The 22,840-nt window shown below is 32.8% G+C and overlaps 1 protein-coding gene across 1 annotated transcript; it reads left to right on the top strand.

Annotated features, from left to right (window-relative positions):
• Window positions 1–950: 950 nt before the first annotated feature.
• Window positions 951–20,292, top strand: LOC129917665 (nucleoporin Nup188). The gene is made up of 10 exons (XM_055997708.1): window positions 951–1,109; window positions 1,170–1,389; window positions 9,512–10,354; window positions 13,130–13,301; window positions 13,363–13,472; window positions 13,535–14,230; window positions 16,425–16,684; window positions 16,746–18,774; window positions 18,830–18,984; window positions 19,048–20,292. The coding sequence occupies exons 1-10, from the start codon at window positions 1,090–1,092 to the stop codon at window positions 20,186–20,188; spliced, it is 5,646 nt and encodes a 1,881-aa protein (XP_055853683.1). The 5' UTR covers window positions 951–1,089; the 3' UTR covers window positions 20,189–20,292.
• The last annotated feature ends 2,548 nt before the right edge of the window (window positions 20,293–22,840 follow it).

Here is a 22,840-nt window from a genome sequence, read left to right on the forward strand (position 1 = left end):
TAGAAAAAAAATTCGCCTCAAGGCTTGGCCACACCGGAGGGTACGCGGTAGCGGTACGGGTAGCGGCAACGATATTTGTATTAAAAAAATTCCACACCCTAACGTTGATGTGTCAGTTTGGAATTTTTTCCATACAAATACCCGTACCGTTACCTGTACCTCTACCGCGTACCCTCCGGTGTGGCCAAGCCTTCAAACGAAGCAGAATTCGAATTTTTTTTAATCCCTCTTTTTTGAGAGATTTACACGGATTTGCACACACACTTGGAACATTTGACATTTCTCAAACGTCAAGCTGAAAGTTTTCTTCGTGTTGTTTGTTTATTTGAGAAAATCAACTTCAAATAAAGAGTAAATTTTAATTGAATATCGTATTTTTATTGCGGAAAAATATGAAATAAAAAAAAAAACAATGTGTGATCAAAATATATTTTTTCCTGGCATAGTTCTTGTGAAAAAGTCAAATAACTGTGACTTTTCTTCTCGTAATTGTCATCAGAAAATTTTTTCTCTGTAAATCCACAGCATCTGCCAAAATAATAACCGTGTCTACTTCATCTTCACTCAGATCTTAATATTAACTGCGATTTCCCTTTGATTCTGATTAAAATAAATTTGTACTACCAAAGAAAATAAACAAAATTATTGATCAAAGGAATCTCTGGTTTTATTTTGCAGAAATTGTTTTGGTTTCAGCTTGACGTTCGTGTAAAAATTGTTGTCAAATGACACACATACAATCGCAAAAAGAATTCGGTCTGTTTTCATGTTCCTTTTTTACAACAAAAATTCGATTTTTTTGAGGCGATTCAAAAAATTTAAAGGAATTCGACATAAATGGTAACACTACTAAGCATTGAAAACAATCTATTACATTAAATAATCTAGTACTTTGAAATATGCAAACTGTATAAATTCTAAACAAAATGACAGTAGGCAAAGCATGGTTGGTTGACATTTCTCAGCTTGCCTTTTTGAAAAGTGTTACACCGGTTTTGTATTTTTCTTTTTATTTCATAGAAATTTACAAATAATTCCCGCTTTTTTATCAAAAATTCAAATACAAAATTAATTAAATAAATTCTAACAATGTCTTCAAATGGTGAAATGTAAGTAGTTTCAATTAGTTCCAATCAAATATGACTTTAAAAACCCTTTCAAATCTTCAGCACCGATTGGAAGCGTCTCTGGCAATTGATTTCAGGAATTCACTACGAAACACCTGAAGACACAGTCAAAGAGAAACTACTAAACGTATCCAAGGAACTACAAGATGGTTTATTGCAATTTAAATCTTCAAATTCATCAAATACAAATCTGGAAACACTTCTCAAAGAAAAGAAACAAGAAAAGTTGTATCCATTCACTAAAAAGTTACAAGAGTTACTGGTAAAGTAAAATCACTTTAAGTACATAAAATCAACAAATAAAAAAAAATTGTAACACTCTTGAAACTTCGCAACAAGTTTGCTTTTGAAATAAGAACCAAGAATCAAAAAAGTCTAGGTGAAAGGGTGTTTTTTTTTCAAAGAGACATCAAAATCTTTAAATGATCCGAAAAAGCCAAAGATTCGTGTAAAACGTCTAAGAACTTAAGTACGTTAAATTTGTCATCGGAACCAAAAATTGAATAATGGCTTTTTGGGACAAATTATAGATTTTGCTTTCTCTTTGAAAAAAAAACACCCTTGCACCTAATTTTTTATATGAAAACTCTTTATTCTTGCTTTCTATCCCAAATTCAACGTTTTTACCAAATTTCATTAGGGTGGCCCATCATTTTTGTTTACAACTGTCATCATTTACAACTGTCATCTGTTTACCGCAGAATTATTTTTTTTTTCAAGAAAAACATTTTTTTTTCTTCTCCACTTATTTTTTTTAATCAAAAAGAACTGTATACTAGGCTAAATCTCAAAATTAACATAATTTGCTGAATTTCGAAAGGGTACCATTATTATCAAGGGGCACGGTAGTGCCCAGCCAAGTTCTCTAGCAACTTTGGCACTACACCCTTATTTACAGGAAACAACTCAGGCCATTTTTGACCCCCCTCTAACTTCCACACAAAAGATGCTAGAAATGTCTAAATTGCTATTGAGCTTGTCAAAACCAAACTTCTCAGCCTTTTACGATGAGTAGTTTCTGAGATATAGGGCTTCAAAAATCGCAAAAACCGTAACTGGCTGGGGGTCACCCCAGGTTATCATGGGACAAGCTATCATGAGACATCATACGACAAGTTATCATGAGCAACCTATCATGACGCAACTGATCATGATCATACGGTTTGATTCGAACAAATTCATTTTTAGTTCATTCTATTTGACTCCTCCTTTTTTGGAAGGACTTCTATTTGGTGGTTGTTTTTCTTTATTTATTTTTTATTTTTGAGGTTTAGGTTTATTTTTTTTTAGACGGAATTTTGCGTTGATTGATATGTGCGAAAGGTGTTTGGTTTTTTGCAATTTTTTTGTGTGTTTTTTTATGAAGGGAATGAGAAGTAGGTAGGGACATAGTTTTTTTTATCTTCTATATAGGATGTGATTATGTACCTTACCGTTTTTTTATGAATTTAGGGTGTGTGGTCTAGGTGGTTTTCGTGGGAAGGAAAGACGTATGGTGTATTAAGTATAACTATATAGAGCGAGGGAGAAAAAAATGTGTCAAGATCTTTATGCTTGCTTTTTTTTGCATGAACAAAATGAGAGGTAACATATGTATATAAGTAGGGATATACTGATTTTTTTGCATTGTTTTCCTTCCTTTGTGGGTTATTGCAAATATTTTTTTATGATTTTGGGGTGTGTGGTTTAGAAAAAAATCATTCGAGACGTATGGTTTGGTGTCTATTGTGTATATAGGTATAGAGCGAGGGAGAGAAAAATGTGCCAAGATCTTTATTCTTGCTTTTTTTTTTTGCATGCAGAAAATTAAATGGGTGCATAAAACATTATATAGAAAGGGATATACCTACCTACCTGTTGTTGATTGGATTATTGCAATTATTTTTTTTATGAATATGGGGTGTGTTTGTTTTGGTTTAGGTTTTTTTTAATTCGGTGACGTATGGTGGCAAGTGTGTGGGTATATTAGGATAATGAGAAGAGAGGCAGGGAGGGGAGATAGGTACCTATGTGCAAAGATTTTGATTCAATTGGTTTGGTTGATTGTAGGTAGGTAGGTACATAGCATAGGTAGGTAGGTAATTCTTTTCTGTCAACGCGAAAGGGATTTTGTGATTTGATTTTTGTATGCTGAACAGAATGAGATGTAGCATGAAGGTAGGTACCTAGGTAGGTGTGTAGGTACTTATATAGTTAATGCTCTTGTTTAATGATTCAATTGATAAATAAATTGATAAAAGTTCAAATTAAGAATTATACGCCAGTACGATGCCAAGACTCCACAAGAGTTCCTGCGAGCGGTAGCACAGTATGTTGGAGACTTTTAAGACTCCTTGCATACGAAAGTGAGAGGCACGGGGAACTCACTTAAAAAAAGCACCCTAAGAGTGAGAGGGACGGGGAACTCACTTTAAAAAAGCACCCTAATTTTATATAAGTGGTTTGGAGTCGTTAAATACGGTGGGTTTTTATAAAAACCGTTAGTTAATTTTTTTTTTTTTTTCAAAATTAAAAAAAGAATTTATGAATTCAAAATGTGTAACTCGGCACGAAAAAAAGATGAAATTTGTTAACTGGGTTATGGGGCCCTTGTAAGCTAATCGTTTTTTCCAACTCCAAGACATGTCTAATTACGATACCATCAGATAATAGGTGTTACAAAATCTGATACTTCAAAGCCGATGAGCGCCCTCTTCCCAAAACTTAAGGGGTCTGACCACCCTGGTGGACCGAAATATTCATTTTTTTGTTTTTGAATTAATGAATCCGAAACTGTGAGCCGGAATATTTTTTTATTTGGACCATTAGAAAAATTATGGCGAGCAGAAAAACAATTTTTTTCATTTTTTTTACCAAGATTTTTGAAGCAAAAAATTATTAAAAAAAAGCTACCTTATTATGTTATCAAAAAAATACTTCGCTTTCAAAAATATTCAGTAAAAATTTGAAAGCAATCGGACGGATAGTTTCCGAGATCTCGATGGCATCCGGTCAAAAATGTAGTTTCGAGATAATTGTAAAATAAATGGAGTCCACCGCTCTAATTGGCTCAATATTCCTGTCGAAAAATGCATTTTACTTCGTCAATTTTGAGTGTTTCGATACGCAAAAGGTATTAAAATGTTCGTTATAGTTAGGGGGTTAATTTAAGCTAAATACCTAAAAAAAAAAAAAAAAATCAGGATGACCAGACCCCTTAAGACTTTCAGCACATATGTTGGTAGGTATTGATGTGTCTGCGAAAATAATAGGTGGGGAACTAATGATTTATATATTTAATTTTTTTTGTTTTGCCTTGTAAAGTGGAACACACTTACCTAGCTACATGTTTCTTTTTTTTCCATAGGACACACGACTATATATATTCTATTATATATATTCTATTGGACACACGACAGATTTTGTATTAATGTTTGAAAGACAGAAATCCAAGGCCAACTAGTTTTCATTGTACAATACCTACCTAGTTACCTATAATGTCTATATTACGAAGGGATATGCCCGAATAGAACAAAATACGATTTGCAACAAGATTTTTGTTGCATTTGTATCATACTGAGGTTATCTGAAACGAATGCCGTTGTAACTCAGTTTTATTTTTGTACCCAAAAAATTGTTTGAAACTTTTTTATTCGAAATGCTGTTTATAGGTTTTAATTAAGTTCAAACTTGTTTCTTTAAAAAATTAGATGTTGTTTAGATATTATAAACAAGTCTCCATGGCTACACAAAAAGCCATTTTCATTTTTTGTCCGTTATTCTTATTACCAACCTATTTTACATTTTTCTTGTTATACCTTCTTTTAACCCTTTCGGACCCAGCGTTACTCTCATGTAACATTTTTTTAAAAATTCTTACAAAAATATTAAATTAAACAATTTTTTAGGTTTCGATGGCTTAATTGAAAGATAATAATGCCTAGTTATTGGATTATTACAAAAAGTTAGTCAAATATCATACCTACCTTTAAATTTTTTTAATTGAAAAAGGGACTGAAATTCACATTTTTTTGCAAAAAAAAACTTTTTTATACATGGTCATAATTTTGAAAAAAAGAAACCTATAAAAAATGTTAATGCAGAAAGTGTTTTACTTTTTTGCTAAGAAGAAGTAGCATACATTATAGATTCATAAAAAGTTATTTTCTCAGTTCTCCGACGTTTTTTGGTGGTCATAGGCAGTGCATGTTACTTACATGTAACATGAAAATAACACATTAGTTTTGCTATTTATTATTTTGGAAAATAACTTTTTGCTATTCATATCTCGTAGTTGTGATGTTTTTGACCCGATAATACCGAAAAAACATTTTTTAATATTGATTTTCATAGCTTGGGTTCGAAAGGGTTAAACCATTAAAAATATTTTTGCCGATTGGTGCCTATTCTTAGTCTTAACAGTAGGTACCTATCTATATCTACGATAGTTTTTTATTCCTCTCTCTCATCAACCAATTAAAAAACTAGTATAGGTACCTACCAGACAACCCTAACCCTTTTACGGATGCCAACTACCTATCATCATTCTTAACGATTAGATAAGGGTCATTTGCTGAATGGTAACTTTAATAATTTATGTTGAACATAAACTCTTATTCTCTACTTTTTCCTCTGCCTAAACTGTCACAGAAAGATTTATGTTGAACTTAAATGCTCAAGTTTCGATTCACTAAAACTTTTATAAAATGATTAATTTTTTAATATTTAATTTGAACTTTTATCAATTTATTTATCACTTGAATCATTAAACAAGAGCATTAACTATATAAGTACCTACACACCTAACTAGGTACCTTCATGCTACATCTCATTCTGTTCAGCATAAAAAAATCAAATCACAAAATCCCTTTCGCGTTGACAGAAAAGAATTACCTACCTATGCTATGTATGTTCCTTACTACCTACAATCAACCAAACCAATTGAATCAAAATCTTTGCACATAGGTACCTATCTCCCCTCCCTGCCTCTCTTCTCATTATCCTAATATACCCACACACTTGCCACCATACGTCACCGAATTAAAAAAAACCTAAACCAAAACAAACACACCCCATATTCATAAAAAAAATAATTGCAATAATCCAATCAACAACAGGTAGGTAGGTATATCCCTTTCTATATAATGTTTTATGCACCCATTTAATTTTCTGCATGCAAAAAAAAAAGCAAGAATAAAGATCTTGGCACATTTTTCTCTCCCTCGCTCTATACCTATATACACAATAGACACCAAACCATACGTCTCGAATGATTTTTTTCTAAACCACACACCCCAAAATCATAAAAAAATATTTGCAATAACCCACAAAGGAAGGAAAACAATGCAAAAAAATCAGTATATCCCTACTTATATACATATGTTACCTCTCATTTTGTTCATGCAAAAAAAAGCAAGCATAAAGATCTTGACACATTTTTTTCTCCCTCGCTCTATATAGTTATACTTAATACACCATACGTCTTTCCTTCCCACGAAAACCACCTAGACCACACACCCTAAATTCATAAAAAAACGGTAAGGTACATAATCACATCCTATATAGAAGATAAAAAAAACTATGTCCCTACCTACTTCTCATTCCCTTCATAAAAAAACACACAAAAAAATTGCAAAAAACCAAACACCTTTCGCACATATCAATCAACGCAAAATTCCGTCTAAAAAAAAATAAACCTAAACCTCAAAAATAAAAATAAATAAAAACAACCACCAACAAGAGTCTTTTCTTGAAAGTCACCTCCTCTTTTTTTAGAATGAACTCAAAATGAATATTTTGTTGCAATCGAACCTCATGATCAGGTGTCTCATGATAAGTTGCGTGCGATATCTTGTCCCATGATATCTTCTGCCATGATCACTTACACCCAACCCAACTGGCTGACTCACTCACTCACTCACTCACTCACTCACTCACTCACTCACTCACTCACTCACTCACTCACTCACTCACTCACTCACTCACTCACTCACTCACTCACTCACTCACTCACTCACTCACTCACTCACTCACTCACTCACTCACTCACTCACTCACTCACTCACTCACTCACTCACTCACTCACTCACTCACTCACTCACTCACTCACTCACTCACTCACTCACTCACTCACTCACTCACTCACTCACTCACTCACTCACTCACTCACTCACTCACTCACTCACTCACTCACTCACTCACTCACTCACTCACTCACTCACTCACTCACTCACTCACTCACTCACTCACTCACTCACTCACTCACTCACTCACTCACTCACTCACTCACTCACTCACTCACTCACTCACTCACTCACTCACTCACTCACTCACTCACTCACTCACTCACTCACTCACTCACTCACTCACTCACTCACTCACTCACTCACTCACTCACTCACTCACTCACTCACTCACTCACTCACTCACTCACTCACTCACTCACTCACTCACTCACTCACTCACTCACTCACTCACTCACTCACTCACTCACTCACTCACTCACTCACTCACTCACTCACTCACTCACTCACTCACTCACTCACTCACTCACTCACTCACTCACTCACTCACTCACTCACTCACTCACTCACTCACTCACTCACTCACTCACTCACTCACTCACTCACTCACTCACTCACTCACTCACTCACTCACTCACTCACTCACTCACTCACTCACTCACTCACTCACTCACTCACTCACTCACTCACTCACTCACTCACTCACTCACTCACTCACTCACTCACTCACTCACTCACTCACTCACTCACTCACTCACTCACTCACTGACAGATCATCAAAATTAGGGAGAACTTCCCGTTAACGTAGAAACTTGAAATTTTACACGGTGATAGGACTTGTGGTGTATACAAAGGGAAAATTTGAGATTTTCAATTCAGGGGGCGTGGCAACCGACCATTTCCGCTGAATTTTCATTAAATATTATAGAGCACTTCTGATTATCGTAGAATCTTGAAATTTGGTAGAATGGTAAAAATGGTAGTTTATATAAAGAAAAAAATTTTAGCCAGGGGGCGTGGTAACCGCCCATTTTCACTGAATTTTAATCAAATATAGAGATTTTCAATTCTACAGCCATACTTTGCAAAAAGTAGTGAAATCACAACAAAAACATTACTGTTAAAAAAGGAGCCAAGTTCTACTATGTTGAAATTATGCTGGCACAAAAAGTACTGAGATGTAAAAGTGTACCAAGTTCTTAAGTTTGGGTTCAAATTCGTTTCAATTAAATTTTGATTGTTTACTTGAAATAACTTAAAAAATCGGTAATTAAAAGAAAAATTGTCAAGGGAACAATCAAAATTTTATTGATACGAATTTGAACCCAAACTTTAGAACTTGGTACACTTTTACATCTCAGTACTTTTTGTATCAGCATAATTTCAACATAGTAAAACTTGGCTCCTTTTTTAACAGTAATGTTTTTGTTGTGATTACTTATACAGGGTGATTCAGGAGTAATGTGCCAAAAATCTAGAGCGTGTAGGTTAGGTCGAGACAAGATTTTATTGCCTTAAGGCCCTTACAGCTAGAATTTATGGGCGGCGAGCACCTCAAACATAGTATAAGAAAAATGCTCAGGTAAGTTTTCAGGTGTTATCAATGAAAAAAGTTGATCAATTCAGGGTTAATCCAATATTGTATCACTTCATTGTATCTTTATTTAAATCTGAATGTTTAAAAAATAATTGATAAAATGTAAATATTTCATAAATTAATAAATTTATCTACAGGTCCAGCCACGTAAAAACAGAAAATAAAGAGGTTTTTTTTTTAGAAAAATGTAGTTTTGGTTTTTTGTTAATTTCTCAAAAAATGTCAAGATATTTCTTTGCCGCCGGGAACAAAGGGGTTAAGTCATAAAATTGCACTTTTCGGGTTTTGATAAAATAAGAATAAGCTCTTTTTTCTCTTTTAGTTTGTATCAAAAACATAAATTAAGAGATACAACTTTCTTAAAAATATTCTCGTCTAATGGGAATATTTTTAAGAAATTTGGCCACCTAGGTTTCTATAGATTTATTTCATACCACAGGTGTTTAAAATTTTTCATTAAATACTTTTTTACATTTTGCATCAATTGTTTTTAATTGGAAATAACTTTTCTTAGAGCAATCGTATTGACTTTATTTTTATAAAAACATGTGTTATATGTGTTATTCGACAAACAATTTTGTTCACTATATTTTTGACCTTCATCTTGTCCGCGAAAAAAACACGCTTCCACCCAATTTTTTTTTGATTCTTTCGTTCTTATTCCAAAAGTAAACTTTTGCGCCAAGTTTCATGAGTGTAACAATTTTTTTTTTTTGAAATGCATATTTTTCTTGTACTACTTTTATACTATAACTTATTAATTCTTAAATTGTATTTTATTGTAGGATCTGGAATCTAGTCAATGCTGGCAAATTCTTTGTTACTATTTGTCCAATGAATATCGTGGTTCAGCAAGTTCCCTAACAGCTTTTATATCGTCTGAAGGGAATATGGCAAAGTTACTCGATGATATTTGGGGTTACTATTCTCTCGAACGAATGATTGTCCTGAAAGTCATGAAGAATCTATTGATTTTCTATAAAATACCCGGACATCCTTATCACAATGAATACAGATTGATTGTAGACAAACTGTCGATGACCAAACTAAGGGATTCCTATTTGAAGCAATTGGAATTCTTGATTGATGAGAATCCTCCCACAAAACTGACTGCTGGAGAATTCTTAAATTATCACAATAAATTGAATTCATGGGCAGAACGTAATTGCCGGGAAATCAATGAAACTTTGCACATTCTTCTGCTGATTACTGATCATGTTGGAATGCCACCGAAACAATTGCAAAAGTTGTTTGATTGTTTTAAGAAACATTCATTTGGGAGGCAGCAACGTTATATTGACCCAATGAATGAATTGCATCAGCAATTGATTAGGAAGATTGCCTTTAGTGAAGTTGCTTTGTTTTTAAAGAGCATTGATTTCCCAAATCCACAACATACTAGTGGAGCTGATGAAACTATAAAACTTTTGGATAAAGATATTACCAGTATGTATCACAATGAAGAGAATGGTCCGATGTTGCTGTCTTGGATGCTTTTGAATCTTAGAAGTTGCAGTTCAGGACAGGAAGATAATGTCATGGCGAAGTATGGACAATTTGGAGTACGAGCTGTACATTTAAATGTTTTCGGTTTTCTCAAAGAACTTGTTAGTCATGAGATGTTTAAGGTAATTTTGTTGATTTATCACTTAGTATTCTTTATTTTAATTCTAAAACCAAATAAATTGATAAAATACTCTTCTGCTATTGATTTTGCAATAGAACCCTATTTTACCAAATTTTAAATGTTGGCATATCAATGCGCTTGTAAATTGAGATAAGTTTACTTACAAAGTTTTCCACGTTAGGGAATATACAACTATAGGCCAAACATTTATGGAATATATTTCCCTCAATGTCTTTATGTTTTCGTTCTTAAAATCTATTGAAATAAAGCGTATCTTCAAGATTTACTACAATCAAAAACTGAAGCACCGAAACAACACCAATTGGATTTTGCAAAAAGTTTGAAATAATCCTGAATTTCATCGGAAAATAATGTTCATTGAAGAAACGTTTTCTTGCTTATGTACGCATTCTTAAACAGCAACAAACTCATAAATTATGCATTAAGGCTTCTATTTTATTTAAAATTTAAATTTTTCCGTCAATGAAAACGAACACTTTGCTACGATCAATAAATTTAGCTTATATTGCCATGTTGGATTACTGTCTTGGGCTGTTTGTATACTGAACCTACCAAGAATTTTTATATTGAAAAGTTCGTGACGTAATCCCTTGATGTCAAAAAAATTTCTTTTAGAAGTTTATGATCGAGAGAGAGGAAAAATAGGGCCTAATTATAACTTGCTAAACATGTTCCAAAAGTCTTCAAACAAGTTACAAAACTAAGCATTTCAAACCATTATCCCAATAATTTTGTGTGATATTTCGAAAGTTCCTGCTAGATATCTATTTTTTTAAGACTTCAAGACAATTTTTCTTAGAGCCAAAATTAAATTAAAAAACAAAACTCAATTTATCATGTTCAATAACCTTGAACCATTTCTATTGTGCTTCGAACAACTCTCATAAGATGCCTGAATTTCGATTTTCAAGCTTCGATCTGCATATTCATAAAAGTAAAGAAGCATGCGAATTGTAGTGTAAAAATATTTTAAAGTGCAAATTCAATTGAAACAAAAATCAAGGAGTATCATTTAAATTACATCGGTGAACGAGTTAAAGTTTATGTAACAGAGATAAAATTTGACATGAATATTGAAGTGGAGCATCCATGTATGGCAATAGAAGATCAATCAAAGAATACCTTTATGTTTTTAGGTGAAACTTGAAAAATATTTTAATATTTTGAGGTGCCTTAACGATTTCGATACAAATTTCAATAAATGTTTTTGCAAATTTTCTCAAATTTATTCTCCTTGATAAACTTTGTATTTAAAGATCACATTATAAGAATTAAATTTTAAAGCTCGTGAGTATTTAAAAACATAACTTAACATTAGTAGTGACATGTAACGATGAATTAGACAAAGAATATCTCGTTTGTTTTTGAACTGGTCTGGCATCTTATTGACTTATTAGAAAATTAATTGGAAAAAGTGAAATTGTCTATAAAAAGTTTTCGGAATGGCAGGCAAGAGGGAGACAATTTAATATGTGTTTATTTTTCCTTTACAATATATTCTCTTCCAAGCCTTATGCATTTTTACATTTTTCAAAAAAATGTATTAATGCTGTGGAAACATTTTTTTTTACAATCTTATATGTTGGCAGAAATTTTTGACTTAACTTGTTTATCATAAGTAAATTCTTTTTCCGAAGTTCTATTTTTAGTTTTTAGAATAATAATAAAATCGGGCGGTAGGAATGTCTTTATAACGTGGGGTTGTTTTTCGATGTCACAAGTTAATCTATTAGCTCAAATCAATGAAATAATGCATAGATATGATAATCTCGGTATTCCTTATACCAATTCGGCCGAATTTTGGCCAAGAAAACAGCTATCCAATGCAGCAAATCGTCTCATTGGAAGAAGGTGGAGATCATAGATACCATTATTGATGTACGAAACTGGAAAATCAATTCTTTGAAACAACGAAGTACCCAACACAAAGTCCAGATTTTAATCTCATCGAAAATCTGTAGACTTTGGTCAACGGGAAAATGGCGGATGACGAGAAAGTACTTAAGAAACTTGGAAAAGCTCTTTGCCAGAGTTTAGAGTGAATTGGCAATTATTTTTTACGAAATAATTAAAAACTTCTTAAAAGTATACCTTAGAGAGTTAAAAGCGTCTTATAGAATAAAGGAATATGGACTTAATATAAGAAAAGTCGTATTTTTTTCAAAAACTATAAGTTCAAATACAAAACACCCAATTAAATGACCGATTGAGTTAATAATAGTATGCCAAAGACACTTCTTGTGTTAGTTGGTTAGTTGACGGAGCCGGAAGTAAAATTGAATAATAATGAAAAAAGTATTCCATTCAAAATTTCGGTTTCTTTGCTTTTTATTTTATTAATTTTTTATCACGAAAGGCAAGTTGAAGAATTAAATTGTTCTGAAAGAGATAAGAAATTAATCATACTCTAATTCCTGATCCAAATTTTCGTTTTTGTTAAAATTCATGCGGTTCATGCGTTCCCCTAATTTTGTCCCACAGTGTAGAAATATATCTATGAAAACCTTAAAACTGTGAGAACTAATTTTCTCTTAAAAAAACAACTAGGTCGAGTTTTCTTTTCCCAACACAGTTAAAAAACAAATTCAAGTAAAACATTTATTTTTTTCCTTTATTTTTATGGTTGCCATCTATCCAGTAAAAACTTTGCGAACACAGTTATTTTTGTAACGGATTTAGGTTTTTTATCTTAGAACAATTATTGAACTTTAATTTTCTGTAATTTTCTTTAATTTAAGTTTGTTCATCATTTCAGGATGATAGTGTTGTATCCAAAGTTGTACGGAAAACAATTTACAATCTGCTGACTTATTTGTGTGATCTCTTTGACGCTGATGGAAGTGTTAGTCGTCATCCTTTTGTTTACGAGTTGTTATGTGAGCTAATTTCCTGGCCGACATTAGCCAAAGATTTCTGCGCTCTTGAAGGTTTGTTAAGAAAAAAAGAAACAACATTAAATATCTTTATTAAAAACAATTCTTATTTTAGATGGTGGAGTTAGGTCTCTATACAACACAGCCTTAGAGAGTTTTCCTTTAAATTTTATTCACATCTCAATGATAGCTAATGCATTGAGTAAAGCTGGAATGGGTCCCTACGTAAGTATGAACATTTTATAATCAAATAATTTTATAATAATTTGACGCTTTTCTATATCCAGATCAAATCTCAACTGGAATCGCTTCCAATTTACACCGAAATCTACGATGATAACAAATTTATGCTCCAACCTTCGCCAGAAATCGAAGATGAATATGTTCTTGTTCGAAATTTCTCTCCATTTCCTCGTATTGACTATACCATTCGATCAGGTACATCCGCTGTGGTAATGGAGCGATCGAAAGCATGTTGCGTTCATTTCCGTACGAATGTGAATTACTTCAATGTTCTTCATTATGAAATTAATTGCTTACTCGACGACGCCACCCGTTATACTGAATTCAATAATGATCGACTAACACGCATCAATTTCGGTTTGAAGTATCTACAATCGGCAATTCTTCGTGTTAAATCATTGAATGAAATCTCAGCCGAAATGGTTCATCCAACCGAATTGTGTATCGATGTGTTGAATAAGTTTAAATTAACTCAAAATCCACCAATTGAACTTTTAGCCAATTGTTTGAATGTTTGTACTGCTTTATTGCCTCTGGTCGACAAAGAGATTTTTAATCGAGTTATTAATTTGAGTATATTCCCGGCTTTGAGTAATGAAACATTGGATTATAAGAAATATGCACATGGAGTGTGTTTCGATTCGAATTTGGTTGGCACCTATTTGGTTGATGTGGAAAAGAAGACAGAACGTTATGAATTTTTGATGGCTTATCTAGGATTTTTGAGGACTTATGCAAAGGTGAGTTTTCTGTATTTTTATTTTTAATTAATTTTTCTCAATAAATTTTGTACGAGTCATGAGATTACAGTGCAATGTGCAAAAAGTATAAAATAATTTATTCAAAACAATCATTTTTCATAAAAAAAGCAAACAAAAATCTTTTTTTTCTTCTTACACCATTAAATCCATTTTTACTTGCGATATACATACATATGTAGGTTATAGTTTAGGATTCGTAAAAAAAAAAAATCGAACTCGAGATAACAATTTTACATGATATTACGATGGCGGAGAATGCTAAAAAAGTGGGTCTGGCAATTCCGTCTGTCTGTCTGTCTGTTTATGTATACCTCGAGCTACAGCCTAAACCAGTGAAGTGATTTTCTTCAACATGGTAGTTAGCAGTTTTGAAAGTTTTTTTTTATGACCAAAACTAACGGTACCTGCCATATAACGGAAATAGAAAAGTTTTTTTTTCCAAAAACGGCTCTAACGATTTTGTTTTAAATTTTTGTGTGTAGTACTACACATAAGATCCAACTTTTGAAATAGAAAAATATTTTTTGTACCTGCCAAAGAACGGTTTATTTTTGTTTCTGAATAACTCGTACAACATCAACCCGATTTCAAGGAAAATTTTTATGAAAAAGCGATTATGTAAAGGTAATATTAAAATTTAAAAATTTTTTGGATTTTTAAAAAATATTTCAAAATTTTTTTTCGAAAAATCAAGTTTTTGAAAACAGGTTGGTGAAAAATTTTGAAATTTTTTTTTAACTATGTAAATTAATTATTTCTTCAAAATGGCATAACAACTTTTTTTTGAAAAATGTTAGGAAATTTTTCTATAGAAAAAAAATTTTTTTTTAAAAACGGCTCTAACGATTTTTGAAAATTTTTTTCTTAAAATTCTTTTTTATACAAGAAATCAAACGACATACTTGGTTTTTTTGTAGAAGTTCATTTAAAATGGTCTTAATAAGTAAACTATAAAAAAACAGATTTTATTTTTTTTAACTACTTATCAAAGGAGAATGGGAATTTTGGACGTTGAGCGGCCATTAATAAAATTGGTATCAAATGAAAGGACTACAACTTAGGAAAAACTTTTACTATGGACGTTTCGCAGTATTGCGTTAAGAATGTAAGAAAATGCAGTGTTAGTATCGTTAATGCATTATTCAATGTATGAACGACAAATTGGTTTATATTTTTATTTGGAACATAAAATATGATGCTCTGTCATTTTCCCTGAGTCTGAAGTCATTACTCTTGAAAATCCGACCAATAGAACTCATAATATAAGATTTTTAAGACAACCACTTCAAGATTTTGTTCGAAAGTTTTCAAACAATTCAAACTAACAAAAAATTGAATAACGAAACTCTCAAAATAGTCTTGAAACTGTTGTTTTAAAATACTTATAGTTCTAGTGGTTGGATATTCAAGATAAAGGTCTTCAGATTTAGGGAAAATGAGAGAGTATCGTATTTTGCACTTAAAATACACACATAAGATACAACTTTGTTTGAGACAATCTGCATAAAGTGTTATATGCAAAACGCATTTTATACGTTTTTGGAGTACGTCACAAGGATAAAACTTCTCCACAATATATGTAAACCTAAATTACATCAAAAAATAACAAATTCATTCCTGGCCGCGCAACGTCCACATTCCATACAAACTTGCCCATTCTCCTTTTGTTCAATAATAAAGCTTTAACATTAGAGTAAATTTTACAATAAGAGCAAGTACGTATGTACATATATCATCTGAAAGCTTATTGTTTCAGCTCAAAATATTTATATGGACGATTTTTTGAACCCAATCAGTTTTCATCAAGAAAAGCAAAATAATCAATCTTTTTTCTCTTCTAACTACATTAAATCCATTTTTTTAAATGACAACCTATAAAAAATTTTATATCATCTGAAAGCTTATTATTTTACCTTTTATATGACGCTTCAATCATATTTCTACAATGCTTACAAAAAAGTAGAGTCAACTCCAACACCTTTTTCCTGTTCCCATTATTCTTCACAAGGACTATACTTTTTTTTTTTTGAGTAGTAGTCGTTTTCGCTTTCTTTTATAACTTAGGGCTCTTGGTCTATTCAGGGTCCAAATTAGAGGTAGCTAATAAGTTATGAACTTATATCTATTTTAGAGGTTATAGAATTTGTCTCATGAAATCACTTTTTTTTTTTAGATGGGCCGTGATCGACTATTTCAATTGGAAATTCCCGGCTTAATATTCCTTCTGCGTGAAGTATTTCCCCATATGCATGCTTGGCGCTTTGAATCGCAACACGATAAAAACAAAATCTATTCAGAGATTATGGGTTTTATATGTGACATTCTGGACATGGTTACCACAGAAAAAGGATCTAAGAATCCTTCAAAGCAACTTTTACGAAACATTTGCGTATATAGTTTACTAAATCTTGAAAATGGCTTAGTTCTTCTGCGGTAAATAAAAAAAAAAAAACATTATTTTGGTTCAATTTTGTAATTTTAATTCTTCTTGTAGTTTCATAGCAATTGGCAATCCAAACTTGCAACTATCGATGGAAATGGAATCTAATTGGATGGTGCTAGCATCAAATGGGCTCATTTTACTTGTTCGTTTATCAATGAGAATTTTAATGCAACTTCTTCGATTGAAAACATCCGTCTTCTCCAGTTCCGAATTATCACCACTCGAAGCACTCATCTATACTCAACCAAAACAAAGAGACACCTTAAGAATTATTCCTGTCGTCACAAGCTACATGAATAACATCTTTGATCGTTGGCTTCCTTTATTATCTTGTAGACTTCTCAAACGTATTGCTCTTGAGTTTAATATGTCGCTCTTAGCTTGTTTGGACATGGAACCAGATCAAATTCGTCTGACTTTCCTCAACAAACTTCCAGATGATTTAGAAAGTGACAATCTGAAGATTGCAATTCTAGAGCTCGTCGAGGCATGCATAGAGAAACAACCTGGTGTTACAGAGGCTTTCTTCAATGTCAACTTCTCCCGAGAAAAAACAAAAGACAAAAAATCAAACCTCGGTGATAGCATTGTAACGTTTATGGAAGATTATCTCGATGCTGTTGCAAAAGTCCCAAATGCGGTCGAAAACCCTCTACCAAGTCGCATTATGACTCTGTTTCATTCTCTCTGGAAGAACAACATGCAGAGTTTAGTCGAGGAACTTGTCCAGAAACCCACTTTCTGGTCGTCACTTTGCAATCCATTGTTTGCAGAGGTTTCTCCAAATGTCAAAGCATACAGTCAACTCTTCAATATCCTTGGAATTGAAGTGTTCTGTACCAGTAACAAAACAGACACCGAATTGAAGAAAGTTCTTAATAAATTCTTTGAAAGTTCCCATTTTGATGTCTGGCTGGAGTATGTTTTCGAATTGCCTAATATCCCACGGGCCTCCCAAGCTGTCGATGAGACACCCGAATGGTTGAATCGATTGCAAGCATTCAAAGGATTTATGTTAATCTATTTGAAGAAAAATCCAACTGGAATTGAAATTCCACAAAAGAAATTCAAACTTCTCGCTGAGAAATGTCTTCAGGTGCTGGTGGAACGTTCAGAATACACCGAAGATCTTAGGCCATTTATTATCCTCTCCGAATTGTACCTTTTTATTATTCAAAGCTATAAGCATTCTTACACCGAAAGCGCTGAAGAGGACAGAATCATGCTCCAACAATTGATAAAACTTCTCAGTGGAGTGGCCAGTTGCTATGAGGATCTTCATATTCGTGCCAAGGAGGCGTGTCTATCAATAACCATCAAATGTGCTGATCTACTTGCAGTGGAGCTGCTCAAAGACTCAACTGTGGCTCTTAGCTTTCTCTACTCGGTGGTCAGTATTATCTGCCGAGAATTGAGTAATCTGGAAACCGAAGTCAAGGTTGAGATGAAACTTGCTTCGAAATCTTCAGTTTTCTCTTCTTCATCAAACTCGCTTATTCTGAGCTTAAACCTTCTTAAGACGATAGCAACCATTTTCCATAATGATGGCCCTGGTAATTGGGATTTGCCATTTATAGCAAACAAAGTCTTCAACCGCTTGTTGAGTTGCACTGGTTGGATTCTACAGCTAAGTTCTAAACAGAAGCTTTCCGTGGAGTTGCTTGATGTCCTGATTGTCTTTGCTAAAGGAAATTGCTCCCAGGAATTCCTCTATTGTGACGTTGGTGATTATTTGTGGTTGAAGTTGTTGCCACCGAAAGAACTCCTTCAAGCTACTTACGCAATGAAACAACCTCGAGAAAATGACTGGGCTGTCCAAAAATGGTGGCCTATATACTCGCGTGGCATAGAACTTGTAACAATTCTCTTTCAAAAACATGGCTATCAGTTTTTAAAGAATGTCTTGACTTTTGTTGGAATTCACGAGGAGTACTTAATGGATTCATTGTTATTGGGAAAGCAATCGCTGGAACCTAGTGCGATGGTTTTAATTAAGAATTCTGTCCTTCTGGTGGCTAAATTAGTTGATTATGAGAAGGAATGGAGATTGGAGCATTCACATAGTTTGTTTAATTTGATGGTAAGTCTTTTCAGTCTTCATTATGTAAATTAGTTTAATTTTTGTTTCTTGACAGCGTTGTGTTCAAATGTTGATGGGTCATTCTATATCGATGTTTAATCAACCGAAGAATCTTAAAAGTCTTGTTATGGGAAGACGAACTCAATTGGATATCATAAAAGAGAGTGAAAGTGGTGGGCTAGTCGACGAAGTGATTACAGCTTTCAATGAGTAAGTTACTCTGGAGAAATCCTTGCTTCCTTTGGTTTCTAAGTTTCATATTTCTCTTTCCAGCCTGACAGAGATTATAACTTTGTGTGCGAAATGTTTGCTACGCTTTAGTCCACCTCTCATTGATTTGATTTGTGAGCCAGAATTTTTAGCCTGCAAATGGGAGCCCCTATTTGAGATTCATTTTGGAGCACCAAAGCTCAATGACACAAATCCACAACTTACTTTCGGAACTGTACTTAGTGTTATTGGTGTCTTTACAAAAGTTTTGAATTTACAAAATTATGGTTTCAATGAAGTTCCATTGAATGTTTTGCCAGAAAACACCGAGCTTCAAGGTCAGGCAGATGGTATAGATTCTCCCAGTCGTAACACAACCGGCAATAATCTTGCTAAATCACCAAGTCAACGTGGTTTTTCCAAGTCGGTATCGATTACTTCTGCCTCATCAGTATCAGCACCACCTAATGAACTTCTCTCCAATCTTGATGGAGAACTTTGTCTGATGGCATTGGAACATGTTCTAATGCTTGCTGCATCACAAAGTCTTTTGGCTTTTAAGAATTGTAATCTACCCTCACGAGAGAAACAGCTAATTCGACGAGAGATTAGCACGGAATTGATAACCTATCATGAATTTATTCGGAAAAAGGTTTTAATAGATTTCCGAGAGCACAAAGAGATTTGGCATCGGAGGAAACATGGAATCGCTCTGATGATGAAACCTGGAAGTGATGACAATGATTTTGCAGGGCCAAGTAGATCATCAAAAACACAACCTGAAAATGGAACTAGAAGAGTTCTTGATCATAAAAACTCAATGCGAGTTAATGTTGTTCGCCGATTACATCTTCAATCACAACAACAACAACGTACCCCAGATCCTGATCGGAGAACATTTGAAATGTCACAAATGATCAGTCCGATTGTATCGTCGCATGTCGATGTTCAAAATTCTAACCAGCCAGATGCTATATCATCAACACCTAATCTTAGTCGTCCTCCAATTCGTAGATCAAGTGATATGTCAGGTGGGGAAGAGAATGTGAAAAAAGTTTGTTTTGAAGATGAAATCGAAGAAGAAATTGACTATTATCCAGCTGAAGAACCAAAATATAGTCCATTGTCATATGTTCAAATGGTTGAAGAGGATTATTTACATTTTATGTCGAATTTGTTTACTGTTATTTGTCAAAGTGATTAGATTAAAAATTTTTTTTTTGGTTGACTATATTATGAGTAGCATTAAGCATTCTTTTTTTCTATTATTTAAAATTTTGTTTAATAAAAACTGTTTTTTAAACTACACATTGCAGTGTTTTGGATTGCATTAACCAGAAACTCAGTACTGGCCTTACGATTGACATAAAAGACCATTGTCGATAATAACCTCTCATCCGGTTGGAGTAGATGCAAACCATAATTTAGTAGTAACATCTACATATATCGGCTTTTCTGTTTTATCTAGGTCTACCTTTTTGTAAAAAAAACCTGTTTTCCAAAAGTCAATATTAATGGGCCCTACTTCCATCAGTTTTTTAAGGTTTCTGACTTTCCCAAACGATTGGCAGTTACCTTATCTTGGAGATAAAATTCATTTAAGAATATGGTGACCTTGGGATGACTTAACATTTAGAAACAATGCATTACACCATACAAAACGTGTGAGTATTTTTTTGGGTATTACCAAGGCGTAATTTAAAAATAAAATATAGGATTGGGCCCAAGAACTTTCTTTTAAAGTTTTTTAATAACAGCAATTTTAAACAGCCACTGTGGTGTATGTGTAACAATAAAAAAAATTGTGAGTTAGAATTCGGCGTTAAAAATTAAATTTTAATTTGCAACACTATGTACTGTTATTTATTGTATTAAATATTATTTTCCTTGCGATTTACATAGGTACTATAGGGCAATTTAATAATTCGTACAAAAATCGAACTCGAGATAACAATCAGACAAGTCATTACGATGATAGATGCGAAAAAAGTGTGTCCCGCAATTTTGTCCGTCTGTACGTCTTTCTGTGTTTGTGTATATCTCAAGTTTGTTTTTATTTAGATGTCGAATCATAATTTCTTAAGAAAATTATACCAAACTTTTTTTGAAATTTTTTATTTCGCAAAAAGAAAAAGTTATATACCTTCAAGAAGTTAAATATGCTTAGTTTTGGGATTGAAACCTTTAAAGAAGGTGCTTTATTTTTGTTTTTGTTTTTTTTTTTTTTTTACAATGGTATTGTCATAGTCATAGTCATAGTTCTTTTATTGTATAATTATACTCAGTAAGATACAAAATCTTATAAATTAGAGAAAATTTCAGTATCTAAATACTATTTTTACAAAATTTGTGCTTTGAGTTATAAGTGGAAAAATGTACATTGTGTATTAAATAATTAATATTAAGATTATTTAAGTGTTATCAAAAGAAAAAAAAAAAAGCTAATAATAAAAAATAATAAAAACATTCAAAAACTAGCGTCTTCCTCATCACCATCATAATCATCATCATCATCATCATCATCATCATCATCATCATCATCATCATCATCATCATCATCATCATCATCATCATCATCATCATCATCATCATCATCATCATCATCATCATCATCATCATCATCATCATCATCATCATCATCATCATCATCATCATCATCATCATCATCATCATCATCATCATCATCATCATCATCATCATCATCATCATCATCATCATCATCATCATCATCATCATCATCATCATCATCATCATCATCATCATCATCATCATCATCATCATCATCATCATCATCATCATCATCATCATCATCATCATCATCATCATCATCATCATCATCATCATCATCATCATCATCATCATCATCATCATCATCATCATCATCATCATCATCATCATCATCATCATCATCATCATCATCATCATCATCATCATCATCATCATCATCATCATCATCATCATCATCATCATCATCATCATCATCATCATCATCATCTTCTTCATCATCAACATCACCAAACAAGCACAGAGCTAGGAGAAGAGTTCTCTTAGCGTTTTTCCAAACATGGTCGGGCTGCTTATAATTTTAACAGAGCGAGGGAGGGAGTTCCATAAACGAATAGAATGCACATAAAACTGCCGTTCAGATACAAGGAATGTGTAACGTACTGGGATTATTTATTTAAAGATAAGAAATATTTAACCATTTTTACAAATCGATTGGAAATCGATTATAAGGAATAGGTTGTAAATATATCAGGTGGATACTACACAAATATTCTGCAAGAGTTAAAAAGAGGACACTAAAGAAAAAAAAGAAAGTAGAGAAATGTGGATATATGCTTTTGCAAAGCAAGACATTCAGTTCATAAGAGCAATTTTGCGACTTTTGCGATACAGAGATGTGGGTTCGGTATCGATTGGTACATTAAATTCCCACTTTAAAACCTAGATTTAGCCCTTTTAATATGTTGACCAAAATAAATAGGAGGTTGCCAGAATTCATAAGCTTTAAAAACTCAAAACTACTGACTATACGAGTGTATAAGGACTGAAAAATATATTTTTGTTTCAAACTTTTTAAAAATCATATTTTTATTACATTGCAAAACAGAAATTGATGATTACATTAAATTATGATTTCAAAACCTTATAAAATCATTTTAAAATTAAGTGAATTATTAAATATATATATTAAGCTGCGAGAATTTAAAAAAGACACTATTAAAAATACATAAGCTTACAAGATCGTGTTTCTATTTTTGAAAAAAAAAATCTTAATTAACTTAGAAAAAGAAAATCACAGAAAGTTAAAAAGTAATTTTTTTGTAATTTTTTTTAAATTTAGTTTCTACCA

The sequence above is a fragment of the Episyrphus balteatus genome, chromosome 1 (genome assembly GCF_945859705.1).
Source record: "Episyrphus balteatus chromosome 1, idEpiBalt1.1, whole genome shotgun sequence".
NCBI lineage: Eukaryota > Metazoa > Arthropoda > Insecta > Diptera > Syrphidae > Episyrphus > Episyrphus balteatus.

What these genes read in the sequence shown, in the direction of transcription:
- LOC129917665 (XM_055997708.1), top strand. Translation starts at nt 1,090, where the DNA reads ATGTCTTCAAATGGTGAAAT. An exon ending in ATAGTTTGTTTAATTTGATG is followed by an intron (nt 18,775 to 18,829) that starts GTAAGTCTTTTC and finishes GTTTCTTGACAG; the next exon opens with CGTTGTGTTCAAATGTTGAT. An exon ending in GTGATTACAGCTTTCAATGA is followed by an intron (nt 18,985 to 19,047) that starts GTAAGTTACTCT and finishes TTCTCTTTCCAG; the next exon opens with CCTGACAGAGATTATAACTT.